This window comes from Eleutherodactylus coqui, chromosome 1, assembly GCF_035609145.1.
Source record: "Eleutherodactylus coqui strain aEleCoq1 chromosome 1, aEleCoq1.hap1, whole genome shotgun sequence".
Lineage (NCBI taxonomy): Eukaryota > Metazoa > Chordata > Amphibia > Anura > Eleutherodactylidae > Eleutherodactylus > Eleutherodactylus coqui.
Genome location: NC_089837.1, coordinates 468,078,146 through 468,097,303, shown reverse-complemented (window position 1 = coordinate 468,097,303; position 19,158 = coordinate 468,078,146). Strand labels below are relative to the sequence as shown.

Genomic DNA, 19,158 nt, shown 5'->3' with positions numbered 1-19,158 from the left:
GTCACATTTCAGTGGAGTTGGAAGATATGTAGTGACTCCGGCTTATAAACAAAAAAAAAAATGTTATACATTATAATATATGATTATATATTATAATATATGAATATATATATATATATATACACTTTTAGGCCCCTGACCACGGCCGGATCAGATTCTGACTGCAAAATCTCGCAGCTGAATCAGAACCAACGCCCCCTAGAGACCCTATACTCACCTCTCTGGATCCGCCGCAGGCGTCTCGGTTGGCGAGCCGGCGCGCATTCGCAGTGCAGCTCATGACATGTCGGCGCTGGGTGGTGACGGGATTTCCGGCGATACTTCCGCAGTGATCACAGCAGAAGTATCGCAGCTGTCCATGCAAATTTATGCACAAATTAGAACATTCTGCCATTCTCCCCCATGAGCAGAAAATCGCAGTTGAACATGGCATGTCTATGGACTGACATTGCTGCGGAATTTGCTGCGGTTGTCTGACCTCTAATTCCGCAGCGATAATCCATTAGTGGGCATTAGCCCTTAGTGTGTCAGTTTACTGCCATGGAAGCCTTTTGGTAGTTGTAGGCCTCATGTCCTCGGGCGGGTCGGATTCTGCATGCGCGAGCCCGCTGTGGAATCTGCCCTTGCCCACAACCGAGGACCCTGCGTACCTGTCCAGGTCTTCTATTTCTGTACTGCAGATGTGTGCGGAAACGCCGGCGCACATGCGTAGTACAGTTTTCTTTTTTTTTTTTTTCAAAACTACTGCTTTTTCAGAACTCTAATGGAAGCCGTCCATGCGGGAACCGCACTAAAAAGGGAACATGCTGCGATTTGATTTCCACATCCAAAGATCGTCAAATCAAATCTGCATGCTTTAATTCAGGTGCGGACGCCCAAATTCCGCAATTCAAATCCGCCCGTGGACATTGGGCCTTATAGTAGTTGTAGTCATAGTGTGACTAGAACTGGTATAGCCTGCTTTTCTGTGACAATATTAGGCAGGGTTACAGAGAGCCTTTAGGGAGGGTCCAGACGGGCGGATTTGCTGCAAAATTCTGTGTGGACCCTCTGCACGGCATTTACAATAGCAGTGAAGTGTATGGGATATTGAAACTCCCGTCCATAAGCTGTGGTAAAGTCTTTTCCGCTGTGGCATTCAACTCTTCTCAATGAGGGGGTGAATTCTGCAAAGTAATATGCAATAAAACCCGCTTCAAAATCCGCACCAAATGGTATGGGATTGGAGACGGGCTTTCCGCTGCCGGTCTGCGTTGTACCGCATTTTTACTGTGTTTCACGCACCCCATTCATTTCAATGAGCGATGTAGTGCATGAAAAACACGCCGGAATGCTGAAAAATAGAACATGCAGCGCTCAACTTAGCATGTGTTAAAAAAGCTGCGCTAAAACCCTTGTCTGAGAGGCCCCATTGAAATGAATAGAGGATTAGTGCTGCGTTTAAAAACTGCGTTGAAAACGCACGTAAATTGCAGCAAAAAAAACTTCCCATGTGAGAGTGGCCTTAGGGTGGCTGTACTGATACTGGGACTGCAGCATATAATAGTGCTATAGCGTATAGTACTAAGCAGGGGCCACATTTGCACTTTCAATGCCCCTTCCATTGCTCAGTGAATGTTGCCTTCTTCAGGCCTCATTCAGACGAGCGTGTGTTTTTCACGCACATAATGCATGCTTCTAAAAGAACCAATGGGTTCCTATAAAACCGTTCATCTGCGCGGAATTAGCAGCGCAAAACAGCGCGCACCTAAAAAAGATAAGACGTAGGTGCGTTTTGCCAGAGATTCCATTGACTCCTATGGGAGCAGGAGTTAATGGAAACTTTTGCGCACGGAACAGATTCCCTGCTGCTTACAGTAGCGCATTTTAAAAGCTGCTTCTGGCCAGAAGCACCTAATAAATGTCCCACTGTTAACCCCACAGTTCCTGTGGGTATGCGGGGACTCCCTGAGGGTTTCATTAATCCCCGCGGGGAGTCCCCTCATCACTGAACTCTAACAGCACGGTTACAGTGTTCAGTGATGAAGGGTCTGCAGCGGGGATGAAAAAATCCCCTGTCACAGAGGGCTGCGATGCTATCCCATTGCTTTCAATGGGGCCGGCGCTGCTGACGCCACATTCAAAGCAATGGGATGAAGGCAACCTCCACCGGGATTTTGGGGGAAGGGCTTGAAATATAAGCCCTTCCCTGAAAATAAGCTGTTAAAAAAAAAGAAATCTATATCACCTAGCAGTGCTGTCGGGGTTCCAGCGCGTCTTCTCCCCGGATCTCCGACACTGTTCTAATGCATTTTTTTCTGGCCGGGGATTTAAAAATCCCTGCCTCCTGAAAGCGCTGGCTCTGATTGGCTGAGCACTGTGACCAATCGGAGGCAGCGCTCTGCTGTCATTCAGTGACTTTTTAATGATCGCTTTAGGTGCAATCTGCACTGAATTTCCATGCAGTTTGTAACATAGTATAATAAACTCATTTGCCCGTCCGGCTCCGCCTATTACCCCCCCAGCGTTGACCCATTGACTGTCATGATGCACTTGCTGTTATCAGTGTCGGTGTCTATGGGCAGCCCTGCATAAAACCTCATTTGCTATTTATTCATTTAGCTGTTCTGGACAAATCCCTTTGCTGAGACAAACATCCTGCTTCGGATTTACTGTCATTACCTAATGTTGTGTCACAACAGCTTTCAAATTAACAAACAACTTAAAAAACAATTAACCTTGAAGTGCTCCGCTTGCAGTATTTGGGCAGATGGAAAATGTTCCACAGCCAACAGCTCTGTGCATTCTGTCCTTCCTTTACTTTGTAAATTCTCCGGCTTCCTCCGTCTCTTGTTGTGTTTCACTAATGATCGAAACTTGATTTATGTCTAGTTTCTCGAATGGAATGGACAGTAGTAAATGAGCCCGGGGTTAGTGGAATAGATGGCTGCTGTCTGCTTTCATCGCTCATTTTTTTCTCTTCTACATGTAAATGTGGCGTTTTACGGACAAATGCAACAGCCGTTGGCAAGATCTTGTTTCTTTTTGGTTGTAGCTAATGGTTGATTAGTCAGATTGTAAGAATCACTTAAGCTTTTTTTTAAAAAAAGCTGCAGTGGTGAATAAAGCCTCATGGCTTCACGGTTAGGTCATTATATTATAGGGCTGTAGGCAGGGGCGTGACTATAGAGGGTGCAGGGGATGCGGTTGCACCCGGGCCCAGGAGCCTTAGGGGGCCCATAAGGCCTCTCTTCTCCATATAGGGAGCCCAGTACTATGAATAAAGCATTATAGTTGGCGGCCCCGTTCCAGGTTTTGCATTGGGGCCCAGGAGCATCAAGTTACGCCTCTGGCTGTAGGTACTCCGTCTGCCACTCTACAACATACAGTAATATGGGGTTATTGCTTGTCCCATGCTCGACGGTTGCACAGAGCTATAATACAGCTCTGCACGCTACATGAACCTTGATATCTACTAAAACCAGAGAATTTCTATATTCATGAAGAGGCATGCTTTATCTTGGTTGTAGTTATTGATAAAGTATTTCATTCAAATCTTTAATTGGAAAGTTTTCAAAAATGTAAGGAATAGAGGAAAAAATGCATAGATGTAGAAGTACAAAAGTCAATGCAAAAACAAGGGGAATACTAATAATATAGGCCAACACAGGAGCCCTGGTCTCCGCTGCTGTGGTCCTGGAAGAAACTGCGGCGGTCACATGCAGTTCATCGTACTTTCCACCGCTCAGCCGTTTATGGCAATATTGCCATTGAAGCCACTGATTGGCTGAGTGGTCACATGTAAAATGAATGGTGCGTGATTGCTGTAGTCTCTTCCTTGACGGACCAGTAGGAACTGGGGATCTTGTGTCGGATCAGAAGAAACATTTAACAGGCGAGTATTGGTTATTTTTATTTTTTTTAACCCAATCATTGCTTATACAGCTTTTTTTCTTCTTTAAAGTGACCCGCCAGTTTCAGTACAGAATTCTGTCCCAGGACCAGAGTGGACGGGGAGTTTATTCCCTGCAGTTGTTGTCATCTTCCAGCCCTCTAATCTGGGGGTTCTGGGTCCCATTCTGTCAATATAAGATGAACAATTCACGCAGGCGGCTTGTAGCAAGCCTAGCATTCTGCCAGTACTTTACTGTCCTGTACTTTCTTTTCCTCACTTCCGACGCTGCATTGCTCTATATCTAGTCCAATAAGCAGAGAGGCAGTATCTGAATGCCCAACCCTTTGCTATCCTAGGGTGATTGTATGAGTCAGGCATTCAGAGACAACCTGGAAAATGGTTAGTAAACCGAATATAATATGCGCACACTCACACATGTGCTATAACCGCAAGAGAAGCAGAGATTGTGGAGATTGCAGTCACAGTGTCTGCAGACCTGTCAGCTTGTGAGATCATGAGAGCTGCCTGTGAAGATAGCCCATCCCCCACAGCTAAGAAAAAAAATCGCAGTAACTACAGAAGCTCAATACCTACCAGGCAGTGGATTGCAAATCTGCTGGAAGGGAGATCCCTAGTGGCAGCCACTTCAAACTTAATTTAGAGTAGTAAAACAACATTTTTAATGCAAGTATATTGCAAGTTTGATGAGATACACACAGGCTATTACATGAGCATAAGTTGATTGAAAAGTTAGTACCCTTTTAACCCCTTGAGTGGCGGGTTTCCTACCCCCCTGGCGTAGGTTAGGTTTAGGTTCAGGGTAGGTTTTTCAAATGGGCCAATCATTTAATTTCAACTAATTTTGCAGTCGCATTCCAAGAGCCATAACTTTTTCATTTTTCCATTGACCAGGCCATGTGAGGGCTTGTTTTTTGCTGGATAAGTTGTACTTTTTGATGGCATCATTTTTGGGTATATATAATGTATTGCATAACTTTTGTGAAAAAATTTGTAGGGAGATTAGGGAAAAAAAGTAATACAAGTTAAATCACCCTCCTTTTGCCATATCTATGATAAAAAATCTAAATCATAAAAGAAAAATACATATTTGGTATCGCCGCGTTCGAAAATGTCTGATCTATCAAAATAGTGCATTATTTACCCCCCACGGTGAAGGTAATCCGAAAAAAAAATAAAGAAGGCCAGAAATGCACTTTTTCAGTCACCCTGTCTCCCAGAAAAAATGCAATAAAAAGCGATCAAAAAGTCGTATGTATTCCAAAATGGTACCAACATTAACTACAGGACGTCCCGCAAAAAGTGAGCCCTAGCTCAAGTACGTCGATGGAAAAATAAAAGTTATTGCGCGCAGAAGATGCAGCAGAAAATAATTTAAAAAAATTAAAGGTCTTTGAAAAAAAATTCAACTGCTACAGTAAAAAAAAGTAAACACATTTGGTATCGTAGTAATCGTACCGACCCATAGAATAAAGTTATCAGGTCATTTTTGTTGCAGTTTGTGTGCCGTAGAAACAAAACGCACTGAAGGATGGTGGAATGTCATTATTCTTTCATTTTACTCCACTTAGATTTTTGTAAAAGTTTTTCAGTACATTATATGGTACTTTAAATGGCACCATTGAAAAATATGACTCATTCCGCAAACAACAAGCCCTCATACAGCGACGTCGATGGATGAATAAAGGAGTTATGATTTTTTAAACGGGGGGAGGAAAAAAAGAAATGGGGAAAGAAGAAAAAAAGGGACCGTGTCATTAAGGGGTTAAATAATGTACTAACCTCCTTCTCTGGGTCATTACAATGCAGGGATGCCACATGTGTAATTTTATTTTTAATTTTTCACAAAGTAAAGGGAGACAAGTGTTTTTAATTTTATTTATTTTATTTTTTAAATAATTTTTTACTTTTTTTTAAACTTTTTTTAAATTTTGTCCTTTAGGGGACTTCCACAAAGACCCATCAGGACTCCCTGATCACATTCCGGGGGTCCGATGGTGACAGCCCTTTACATGCTGCAGTCACATAGACTGCAGCATGTAAAGGGTTAACACAGCAGAGATCAGAGGTTTCCTCTGATCTCTGCTGTAACAGCTGGTACCTAGCTGTCCTCTGACAGCGAAGCACCAGCTCTCCTTGAAACAGAGACCATCGGCTTGCTTCTGACAAGCCGATGGTCTCTATAGCAACCTGTATACAAAGCAGGATATTAGAAGCAGGAGATTGCCGGCAGATCGGCAATATCTTCCTGCTTCTCAATGTCCTGCTTTGTTCCCTGTGGGACTGTGCAGGCAGAGCACAATGTCACAGCTTGTGGCATTGTGCTCTGCAGCTCCCATAGAGATACATAGCCCGGAAATCTTCCGGGCTATATCGCTATGAGCAGTGGAGCTCGTCCCGGAAAATTTCCGGGCGTGCCACTCAAGGGGTTAAGGTGCCCATACACACCTTGCCAAGCATGACTATTTCTGTGTAAATTGCTGACCATCAAGGGTAACCACCCAACTCTCACCCCATTGTAGATGTCGAGGTTGGGGTAAGGATCCGACATGTTGAACATACCAATTGTTGGCAGAAGAAGTGTTCAGCTGACCGTTACTATGTATGATCTATCTTCCCAATGAGGCATGGAGTGCCGGGAACTACTAAATGAAATGTTTAACATATTGCACATACAATGTTAGTACCTCCTTAGTTACCATAATGAATCGAAACATAATGTAATAAGTAAATGCATTCGCTAAAGAATCCCTATTCCAGTTGGTAAGCTTGCCAATAAAGAGTATCGCCTATATAATGATACATGTATGATAACTGTTCAGTCATTAAATGTCATCACATGTTTTGGTTCTAGGGCACAGAACTTTGTATGTTGGCGTTCGCATGCCAATGGGTCGGCAAAGCCATAGACATCATCGAACTCATGGACAGAAGCACAGAAAACGAGATCGCATGAAGGGAGTTATACAAGAGGAAGGCCATGATGAGTCATTAGCTCATGGTATGTAGTCGTCTTGCACTCCTATACACCGGTTAGCTGCTTTAGACCAGGCCGGCTTATATTTGGTCTTTGAGCAGCTGGACTACATGGCCATGACATGTCAATGACTGTCGGGTGAAGATGCAGCATGCATTTGACCCTTAATCAGTGGTGGAGTGTCCAGTCAAGTTTCCAATATAGGAACCCAATGAGTTTGGCCATGTATCAAAACTTAAAGGAGTTGTCACGCGGCAGCAAGTGGGGTTCAGCACTTCTGTATGGCCATATACATGCACTTTGTAATATACATCGTGCATTAAATATGAGCCATACAGAAGTTATATACTCACCTTCCCTGCGCTGGCGTCCCTGTCACCATGGTGCAGTCTAATTTCAGCATCTAATCGCCCGATTAGACGCACTTGCGCAGAAGGGTCTTCTCCCTTCTGATCGGTCCGGGCACGAGCGGCGTTCTGGCTCCGCCCCCTTCTACGCGTCATCGCGTAGCTCCGCCCCGTCACATGTGACGATTCCAGCCAATCAGGAGGCTGGAATCGGCAATGGACCGCACACGTGACGGGGCGGAGCTACGCAATGACGCGTAGAAGGGGGGGAGCCAGAACGCCGCTCGTGCCAGACCGACCAGAAGGGAGAAGACCCTTCTGCGCAAGTGCGTCTAATCGGGCGATTAGACGCTGAAATTAGACAGCACCATGGAAACGGGGACGCCAGCAACGGAGTGGGTAAGGGAATAACTTCTGTATGGCTCATATTTAATGCACGATGTATATTACAAAGTGCATTAATATGGCCATACAGAAGTGTATAACCCCACTTGCTGCCGCGGGACAACCCCTTTAAGATGCAACTGGATTATTTATATTTTATTTTTTTATTATTTAGTACAACTGGTTGAATGGAATATATTATGTTTCTATGAAGATTTGCTACTGATGTATTTGCTGCTTATATTTCTCATACCCATGAATTAGGTGTGGTTATCATAATTAATAATTAGAGATGAGCGAGTATACTCCCCGCTCGGCAGAGAAGGTTCGGCTGCTGGCGCAGGTGACAGGTGAGTTGCCGCAGTCAGCGGGGGGGGGAGAGAGAGGGAGTGAGAGATCTCCCCTCCGTTCCTCCCCGCTCTCCCCACCAGCCGCCGGCAGCCGAGTCTTTGCTCCCGAGCGGGCAGGAACTCTCTAAGGGCAATGCTTGCTCGAGCAATTGCCCTTAGCGAGTATGCTCGCTCATCTCTACTCATAATTCAACATAATCTCTTTTCAATGTCCAGAGATATGGCCCTCTAAATCAAGTATCCTAAAAAGAGAAGACCATCCTCTTAGTGATTTGTCCTAGCAACGTCAGATATACCTGATGCAATTAATGTGCTGCTGCCTTGCAAAGCAATTGTATGTTGCTAGGGGTACAATAGGTCGCCTCCTGGTAGCATTGATTCTCTCCTACGCTCTCAAAAACTGCAGACAAATCTGGTACAGGGCTATCAATATGCACAAAAGTTGCAGCACCAAGGATAAAAATTGCAAATTTAGCTGTAACATATGCAGATGGGTATTGCGGCCGGGAACCAGTGCGATGTCCTTGGTTTATATTGGCATTGAATAAATGATGGAGGAAAATAAATCAGTTTATGCTTGTCATTAATGCAGACACCCCATCCCAGAGAGTACAGTTCATTCTTGGAACGGAAGAAGATGAAGAGCATGTGCCCCATGAGCTGTTTACAGAGCTGGACGAAATCTGTGTCAAGGAAGGCGAAGATGCTGAATGGAAAGAGACAGCAAGGTAACTAAAAAGTAGCTAAGAAATGCTATGACATTTAATAAGTAATGTGACATAAAAAATGTTACCATGTGTACAGTGTGACATTAGCAGATTAGTCATGACCACAATTTTTTTTTTGTTTTTTTACACACTATGGTTAGCAACACTCAGAATCTCCATTCCACCATGATGCTTTCCTTTAAATCTGGCTTCCACAAGTCTCTATTGCTTCACACAGCACAGCAATATCCACACTGTATAACACATTCCACAGTGCATAGGTACATAAACAAAACCCTGACCATCTGGCCTCTAGCTAAACATTTGGTATTTACTAATAAGCCCAGCTCCTGAATTCCAAACACCCATGTTAGCAACCATTTACCTTGTTTTAGCACAGGGAGTATCCATCCCGTCTTGCGTTGCTCTCCATAGCATAGAAAGCCTCTCTACAGACAGATTGGAGCCAAGAAACCGCAAGATCAGAGCTATTCCCGAGAGGCACCCGTTTTTTAATTGGGCTCTGTCAATTAGGTTCATTAGCTAGCTTAACGCCTCACAAAACTCCACACTTTTTTGCCCTCTGGTGGCCACCTTACTAACTGCACTCCTACAATATATAAAGCGGAACATATTATTTGGCACAACGTATGGCGGTATAATACCAGGCTATGTTACAATGTGCTTGCGGCATGTATTTAGTGTGTGTATTGGAAACGCTCCTGTTGCATATGCCAAATACAGCCATAGGGCCCTATTCACCCAATAAATGCCACGAATGTCTTTTTCAACAATGGACTATGCGTTTCTCCAAGTAGCAATATATCATGTTGTATTACGGTCAGCAATTAACCCCTGAATGCTACAGGACATAAAGTTACATCCTGACTGCGGGGTACTTAACACAACCGGACGTTAACGTGCATCCCATAGATGGTTCAGAAGTAGAGCCGGCGCCATCCCACAGCCGGAGTCAGCGGATAGCTGGTCTTCCACTGCAACCGCGGGGATGGATAAGAACAGCCATCTGTGCTGTTAACCCCCTGCATATTGCGATCTACATAGAGAGGCAGATGAGTTGCAATGGCAACAGGACACCACATACTGGTGACCCGGCTTGCCATTGCCTATGATCACTCTTGTAAGCGATAGGGCATTGCAGTTTTGCAATGCATTATCATATCAGTTATGGTTCAAGTCTCCTACAGGGACATAAAAAATGTAAAAAAAAAAAAGAAACAAAAACAACCTTTTTTTGCGCACTTTACCCTAATAAATAAAAGGTGATCAAAAATGCGGTGTGTACCCAAAATAATACCATTAAAAACTACAGCTTGTCATGCAAAAAAACAAGCCGCCACAAAGCCCCGTCCATGGAAAAATAAAAACGTTATAAGGCTTTGAGTTCAACAATGTAATAACTTTTTTTTTTTTTCCCCAGAAAAGGGTTTCTTAGGGCTCCCACCCACTGGCGTTTTTTTCTCCACTGCGATGCGATTCTAAAGGTAAAGTCTCGCATCACAGTGCGAGAAAAACGCAGGCAGATATCCCAAAATCGCTGGGATATCGCTGCGACATCGCCAGTCTTTTCAATGGGGCCAGAGACAGCAGCGCTAGTCCCATTGAAAAGATATGGAGAATGCCGCGGACTTCTGCCACAGCTGTCATGAATGAATAGCTAAGAGCTATCTGTCATTGGCTGAGCGCTCAGCCAATAGCTAAGCAGTAGCTGCTATTGGCTGAGCCCTCAGCCAATCTGCACAGCCCTTTCAGTAGGCAGGGATTTTTAAATCCCCGTCTGCTGAAAGTGCTGGACAGCAGTGCCGGGGAGCCAGCCGGAGGACACGGCTGACAGCAGGAGAGGTGAGTAACTGTTTTATTATTTTTTTAACCACTTTTTTATGATTATCAGGGAAGGGCTTATATTTCAAGCCCTTCTCTTATAATAATTCTGCAGGGCTTGTCAGAAACCACTGCTTTCAATGGGATCGACAGCAGTGCCGATCCCATTGAAAGCAATGGGATAGCATGCCGCGGACTTCTGCCGCAGCTGTCACAGCTGTCACAGCTGTGACAGAGGGTTCCTTCATCCCCGCGGTCCCTGCAGAGATGAAGGAAACTCCTGTCACAGCTGTGGCAGAAGTCCGCGGCATTCTTCATATCTTTTTAGTGGGGCTAGCGCTGCTGCCGCTGGCCCCATTGAAAAGACTATTGCAGCGATATCGCAGCGATTTTCTCGCACTGCTCTGCGAGAGTTTTCATTTACTCTCGCAGCGCAGTGGAGAAAAAAACGCTAGTGGGTGGGAGCCCTAAATCTGCAAAAGAGGAAAAACCTAAAATAACAATAATTTTTGTATCGTTCTAATCGTACCAGCCTGTAGAAAAAATGTTTCATATGTCCATGTTGAGGGAAAAATAAAAAAGTTATGGCTTTTGAAAAGGGGAGATGAAAATCACCCCCAAAACATCAGTGATAGGACTGCAGTTCATGCTATGGCCATCAGATGGCAGTGTTTGTACATGTGCAAATGTATTACCAATTCACATCCACTTGGAGAGCATTCATGAAGCTTAGGTTATGGATGGCATAGGGGTAGTTTCCTTGCTGAACAGTTGATTTTGATTCCTACTTGGGGATGGAAGTAATTACACATATTCTCATTGATATGCATCAACTAATAGACATGTATTCTGCCACATTGTTGGTGACTTAGTGGTAGAGTGCCTGTCTACCATGTCTGAGGTCTGGTTTCGGGTCCCAACTGATGCATGTGTTGTTCTTATACCCAATATATATCTGGATTATGATACAGTATAGGGATACTTGGGTGTATAAATGAGTTGTACTATCCATTCATGTTCATAATTATTACATATCACACCTGTATGAGAATAAGCTAATTAAAGCCTAGGTGATACATTACCAATGATCATTCACTACATAATTTACCATTGTAAGCACAAGGCAGAAACACTGTTTTCATTAGCTCCTATTTAACAGGGGTGTCTCCGACACATTGCAAGTTCCAAATGGTTTCCTGAGAATGAGAGCACTTAAATCTCAGCAGAATTCAATTGACAAAAACAATTAGCACTTTTTTTGTCTCATTAAGAAGAAATTTCCTGATCTCCAGGTTAAAAAATAGAAATGAATTATCTTGCTGCTCCAGCCCTTAAGAGCAATAGAATATAAATAGATGTATGGGGGAGATGAGTGCGGCAGATGGATGGGACGCTCTGCTCCATGACTCTCAGCGAGTCACCCTGGCCTCAAGCCTGATTTACAATTCACTTACTAAGAAATGCAGCAAACAATTTGGCTATTAGTAGTTCTAGAACAAAGTGGGCATGATTTGGATGAAAATGTTTGTTCTTTAAAATATATGTTCGTCTTTGATCGTTATTTCGCAATTGATATTTGCATAAAATGCTCAGAAAAGTTCTGTTGATGTTGCAGTTTGTCTTTATACTCAGAGCACGGGCATAACTATAGGGGATACAGTTGTACCCAGATCCACTAGTCTTAGGGGGCCAATAAGGCCTCTCTTCTCTATATATCGAGCCCAGTACTATGAATAAAGACCCATTTACACACACAGATAATCTTTCAATATTTTGAAAGATCAGCGATCGTTTTGCATAAAGTACTAATAGGCACTAATTGCTATTAGCACTTTAGCAGCTTCATTTGCATGCAAATGAGCTTCGGGGAGCTGTTGCAAAACTCAGCGGGAGCTCTGTAATTAGCTCCATTGTTCAGCCATGGGCTGCTAAGAGAAAACAGTTTAAACTCTAGCTCCCCGTGGAGAATTCAGATATAACCTATCTTGCACTATCCTGTTTTATTTTGCAGACTGTAATCTAGTATTCAGAATTCCATTCACAAATTTGCAGTTTTTAGAACTGAAAGGTTATTGAAACCTTTGTATATGAAAAATCAATACACACATAAGTCCCTGCAGAAGAAAATGATGCAAAGATCTGTTTTTTTTTGTATGGAGTTTCCTTCTCATGCATTCAGAAAACATCAAACTTGGTTTGCAGTATCTCCTACATTCAAGTCTCTGGCTCAGGGACGTTCCCAGCACTTGTCAGCTGTTCTCTCTTGTCAATGCACACAGGCTCCCCTCTCTGAGGCTGTGTAGCATAACCACACCCACTCAATACTACACAGCTATTTCTCCTCTACCTCATTTTCTTTCTGAGTAGCTACTGGTCCAGTTACTCCTTACTGTTGATAAAAGCAAAAACTTCACCTATAGTGAATTACAGCCCTCTGTAACAGTAGTATACTCTACTCTGCTCCCTCCACAATTCCCCAACACTGTCATACAGCCCTCTGTAATATCTCAGGGGAAGACAGTCAATGGAGGTTTACAACATGGGAGCTGGCTAGAAGAAGAGCTGTCTGTTTACTGTGGAGGACTGAAATCTTAGCGAATTCTGTCAGTCAGTCTGCAGTGTCTTTAAAAACATTACAAGCATACAAAACCAGACAATCAGAAAATTTTCATGAAAACCAATTCTGAAAAATCTTCATTTTCAAAAACGCACAAACGTACAAGAATATAAAAAGCCTTGAGGTCTCCCCAGCAGCCCCTGTTGCTTCAGTGTCTGCAGAGTACACCGTGTTGTTAATCTTTACGTTTGAACTTGACTGAAGTGTTACTGGTAGTTGGACTTCACGAGGTTGTTTTCATTAAGGATTTTAGAACATTAATACTTTTACTATTCTGCATGAATCTTCTGTTTGCTTGTTACTTCAGGTGGTTGAAGTTTGAGGAAGATGTAGAAGATGGAGGAGAACGCTGGAGTAAACCATATGTCGCTACGCTGTCTCTACATAGCCTTTTTGAACTGAGGAGCTGCATTATTAATGGAACCGTTCAGCTGGACATGCGGGCAAACACCATAGAGGAAATAGCAGGTACAATAATTCTCTTTTGTCAGAAGTTCTTTCAAGGACATTGATGTGAAGTTCCAACTTTTCTTTTGTGGTGGCTGCGGACAGGACATGGGACAGGATTCTGGAGCTTCTCGGTGGATTAAACTAAATCTGTCACCCTGTCAGCAGATAAGTGCCCTCCAGTCTTAGCCCCTTTAAAAACATAAAATAATACAGTAAGTTATCCTAGCACATTCATGCATAAGGTTTAGAGGAAAATGAAAGAAGGTGAAATAAGAGTTTAACCCACCTCCCACACACTGATTACCCCGAAATCTGTTCATTCGAAAGGAAAAGGACATCATAGATTTGGACAAATAATGCTTGTTCTGTTTCAAACCTCCATAGCTTCAGTGGTACTGGCATGAGTCTTGACTTTAAAACGAGACCAAAAGCTTCTCCTTAGCACTAATAGAACCAGTGCTGCAGACGTTTGAAGTGGGGCCGGCAATACTGAATTTACAGTTGCCATGTCAGTCTGTGTGCAGGGCAGAAGGGGGTCAGCAGGGGACGAGCAAACAGCAGAAAACGATATATGTGATCTGCCTGCCTATCCCGCTACCAAAAAAAAGTACAAGTCATCACTAAGTAGTTGAAAGATGGACTTAAGGAGTTCGCTGCCAAATATATTTACATGAGACATAAATTAGAAATCCAAGATTTAAAAAGTGACATTTCAAGCAAGGTTTTTTCCAATTTTAACAAGTACATGCACTCCCAATGAAATAATTCTGGAGCACCTTTTTATAGAACTCAGTGTTGTACATTTCCTCTGATATTCCTCCTGGAAATACATAAATAAGTTGACAACTGGGTGTTTTCATTCCCCTAGTCAGTGGGGTGTGTCCCTGTACGTTGTCCAATCAATCAGTGTGCAGAGACACACCCCATTGACAATATATTCATACAGTTCCAGGAGGGATAATAAGGGAAATACACAACACGGTCCTAAGAAAAGATGCTCCAGAGCGGTTCTTTTTGGAGGACTACAATTATTTACTAGAACAGACGTGTCGGGAGAACTAAAAGGTCCTCTTTAAACAGTTCACAGTTAGATTTCTGGAATGTGTGAGATGGCAGCGCAAGATGTCAGGTTTTCCACTGCTACAGCGTGTTGGGAGTTCCGAGGTGTATTTGATGTTTCTGTGAAGAGGCGGCAGTGCGCTTTGTGTTTTGTGCGAAGAATAGAAAAACACATTTATCAAAGCAAAACAACTGATTGCTTTTTTCTAGGCTTGGAGCAATTAATAAGTGGCCGTGGGGAGATTATCCGAATCCTTTAATGTCATCCAGCATCTTCTTTGAAGACTCACTTGTGTATTGGGATGTGTAGTTGAATCGTAAAGCACACGTTGTCCCCATGTTTCATGTAAATGCATTTCAATTTAATGAATAATGGTTATTCAGCCAGCCGTAACGTGAAGGCCACAAAATACAGTTGGTTAATAAGAAAACCCCAAACAGCCATACTGTTTATACAGGGCAATATCTCCTATACAACATGTGAAGAAGGGGGCATTATATTTATGTGGACCAAGGGGGGAAAATTGCATTTAAATACACTCATTGTCAAAAAAAATCAAGCACCTAGAAGAAGTCGGAATCAAATGAAATTTTCTCTGTGTGATTGTAACGTTGATATAAGTGATTTACAATATCAGAGCAAAATAATGATTTATTGCGGAAAACTGCTCTTGAAGGGAGGCTCTAATACCCTGTTGTACTGCCTCTAGCTTGGATACAAGATGTGATACAGGTGGACATGGAGGCTCTAGTACCCTGTTGTACCGCCTCCAGCTCAGATAAAAGATGTGATACGGACGGGCATGGAGGCTCTAGTACCCTGTTGTACCGCCTCCAGCTCAAATAAAAGATGTGATACGGGCGGGCATGGAGGCTCTAGTACCCTGTTGTACTGCCTCCAGCTTGGGCATAGCGGCTCTAGTTGCCCCATTATACCGCCTCCAGCTCAGATACAAGATGTGATACGGGCAGGCTTGGAGGCTCTAGTACCCTGTTGTACCGCCTCTAGCTTGGATTCAAGATGTGATGCGGGCGCACAGGTTCTGTATGGTATATCGGTCCACATTTGCTGTAATTGAGCTTCTAGATCGTGTAAACCCATAGTCTGTCAAAGTTGGCATCCCAGATGGTCCCAGACATGTTCTATTGATGATAAATCTGCCGACCAGGCAGGCCACAGAAGAGCAACAATGTTGTGGAGGCATTCCTTTGACAACTTTTCTGTGTGCAGCCGAACATTATCCTGCTGACTCTTGGAAGCCGCCATGAGAGGAACAGATGTGGCTGCAGGATGCCCTGAGCATATCGCTTAGCTGTCATTGTCCCTCAGACTATCACACCAGCAGTGGGGGCAGTGTGCCGCTCCACAGCAAAAGTAGGATTGAGGCGCTCACCCCTAGGTCTCCAGAAACTAACAGGGCCATTGCCAATGCCCAAACTAAACCTGGATTCAAGGCTGATGACAACCCAGTTTAACTCCATAACATCCATTTTCGACTTTCATGACACCACTGCAAACGGAGGCAACGGTTGGTAGGGTTCAAAGGCAGAAAACATAATGGACGCTGTGGGACCAAATGTCCTTCAGCTGAGCATCTGGAAATAGTTGCGGCAGACACAGGAGCCCGTAACAATGGTGCCATCTGTCTGTGGATGATGGACAATGGAACAGTTGGAGCTAGTTGTGCTTGTCGGACGATCAGACAATCCTCTCTACTGGTGGTCTGTCGAGGGTGTCCTGAGCCTAGTCGTCTGAATGCTTGCCCTCATGCACGCACTGTTCCTAACACTTCCTAGCAATCTGGTCAGAGGGCAATTCATCAATAACACCATCCAACTTGTCATATTCCAATAATTCACCCCCTCTCAAACTCTGTTAACTGGGTGAAATCTCTTTGATTCCATCATGGAGGCATCTAGTGGTCATCAATCTCTACACATGCGGGAAAAAAAGTCCACTACACATAGTGGCCATGGGTGGGGAACCACTTTTAGGGTCTCAGATGACAAGACTGTTCATCTAATCACGCCACAACTCTTAATATCTGCCTGAGATGTAACTGCATGCCGAGTTTTGCAGCAAACGACCACTTCTTCTAGGTGCTTGATTTTTTTTTTACAAAAAGTCTAGTTCTGTTTAGCGCTTAATTGGCTCTGTAGCCAGTTAAAGTTTAAGCCTAATGATATAGTAATAATGATGTTGTGCAAAATGTGCTGTCATCGTCTTCAGTCTGAGGACAAGCTTCAGATGATTCTAACTAAGGAAGAGCAAATGAGTCACTTGCTGCAATTAGTTAAGTAAATGCAAGACTACCCAGGATAACCCTGGAGGGCTTGGCTCTGCCTTCTGTAACAAGCTCAGTCTTCGCAGCAGTCAGGCACAGGACACAATTAACATTTCGTACAAGTATTTGTGTGCAATGTCATTTAAATGGCTTCATCTTAGGAATTCACAGACAATATTACATGTTCTCATAATTTTTGTTCCTGCAAAGGCACATTAGACACAATTAGGAGTGAGAAGATGATTGTTTCCTCTCTAGGATATTATAAGTGCCGCTCTTTTTGTAACTCCGGCACTCTTATGGAGTCTAAATACTTGTCCAACTTTTAAGACAGTGAAATATGTCTTCTGCAGAGATGACTTTATGTTATGGATTGGGTATCAAAGAAAATATTTACAGGAACATACCTAAGGGCCAGTTCACATGACTTTATTTTCAGGATATATGTTGTCCATGTATTCCATGGGCATCTTCATTATGGCTTATGAAGACATTCACATGAACTTCTTTATTGAACACCAAAAGACTAAAAGCTGAATTAAATTTCTTAAAAACATAGCAGTTCATCTAGACCAAGAATCATAATAAGGTCATCAAGTCACTACAGGTGCACCCAAGAAAAAGCTCTCTAGCCAGGAGCGATTAAGAAAAAAAAAATAGGCAAATGACCATAAATTCAGTATACCTAGAATGAGAATAAAGTACATATGCATATACTAGTAGAAAGCCCTGGCTGTAATAGCAAAAAATTTAATGGACCCTGTACTAGAGACCCCACTCATACGGTACTGTCACAATTGCGGCTTCATCAGGGGAAGCCCATAGTCTATTGTGCCATTTGTTGTTCAATAAAGAAATATTGCTTTTTGTGTTTTCTCTTTGGAAGTGCATAATTTTTGTGTGTTGATGTAACATCTCTCTATCACAAACAGAATGAATCTTGGAGGGGGTGTTAAGGACCGCTGCCAGTCACATAACCTTTCAGGTCTTAAGGTCCAAATTAGAGCCGTATCTGGATGCATCCCAGAAACCAAGAACTAGACACTGAGACAGTTATCAGTTTCCTCAGATACGTAGAGAAAAGCCACGGCAGGTAACAGGTGGCTCTCTCTGTAGGGAGGCGCGCCGTACTCTGAGCGTTTATTACCTTTGTATAGTTTTTTATACAGGAAAGGAATGGTTGATTAGTCACAGCGTTAATCTCATTGGGTTAGACACAGATTATGAATCATGCATTGTTCGGCAATCGCATAGTGTGAGAGTCTATGAAATGTCCTTCAAAATATCTGTTTATCCGGCGTGTCTGGTTCTTCCCTTGTGATTTAGATGGCCGTAGTGTCTTGTTACCACAGTCAGTTCTTTTGTCCAAATCTCCGAATGGAGCTTCTTCTGATAACAGCTACACATCAGACATCCAGACTTGTTTTCTCGGAAAAATAGAAACAGATCATGAGACACTGTACCGTACCTTCTGCCCTAAGCTTATCTCTGCTTTGAATTATTTGTTCTAGTACACACAAGCCTATTCACATCTTATAATGCTCCATTTTGTATCTAGTGCCCATTTTGAGGCAGATTCTATATTTTAATACACATACTTTCTCAATCCCCCCTATAAACTGTCTCAAAATAAATAATACCTTTATAACTCTACAGGACGGGGTAAGGTTTGCTTTCCCTATCTCTAGCTTATGATCTATGCCCTACCTATCATTGTTGGTCAGCTGTTCAAGGGCTAATGCCTTCCCCGACAACTAATCCTAACTAACTAAACGCGAAGACGTAGTAGACACAGAAGGGATCTACAACACACATGCTATTCTATTCTAATGGCTGGGAGACTAGAGTGGTCACCCCTGTTTCTGCTGAGACCGATCCATAAGGGGGTGCATTGCTCTGTTGTATTATAGGCATGTAAAGGATATGCAGGATCATGAGTCCTGTGCTCCGGGACCCAGGGCCTTTTTGCAGTGTGAGGTGTGGATCCAAGTGGGCTTTCCTTCTAGCTTGAATGCAGTTGGGGTGGTGAGCAGCACCTGGTAGGGACCTTCAAACCGGGTTTCTCTCTCAAACCTTTTCACATAGACCCTGTCACCTGGTTTCAGATTGTGACACTTGTCTGTAGGACCTGGGAGAGAAGCAGAGACTGCAGAATGCGTTATTGACAATTCCTTGGAAAGACCTGTGACAAAATTAACAAGAGAATCATTTCCCAAACTCTGCTACTGTGGTATGTACCCTCCTGAGG

The 19,158-nt window shown here is 43.3% G+C and overlaps 1 protein-coding gene across 1 annotated transcript in view; it reads left to right on the top strand.

Moving 5' to 3' along the window:
* Positions 1 to 19,158, top strand: part of LOC136585065 (electroneutral sodium bicarbonate exchanger 1) — a 176,229-nt gene that overhangs the window by 108,625 nt on the left and 48,446 nt on the right. The window contains exons 3-5 of the mRNA XM_066584362.1: positions 6,747 to 6,893; positions 8,543 to 8,678; positions 13,424 to 13,584. Coding sequence (XP_066440459.1) covers positions 6,747 to 6,893; positions 8,543 to 8,678; positions 13,424 to 13,584 — 444 coding nt within the window. The remainder of the gene's footprint in view (positions 1 to 6,746; positions 6,894 to 8,542; positions 8,679 to 13,423; positions 13,585 to 19,158) is intronic.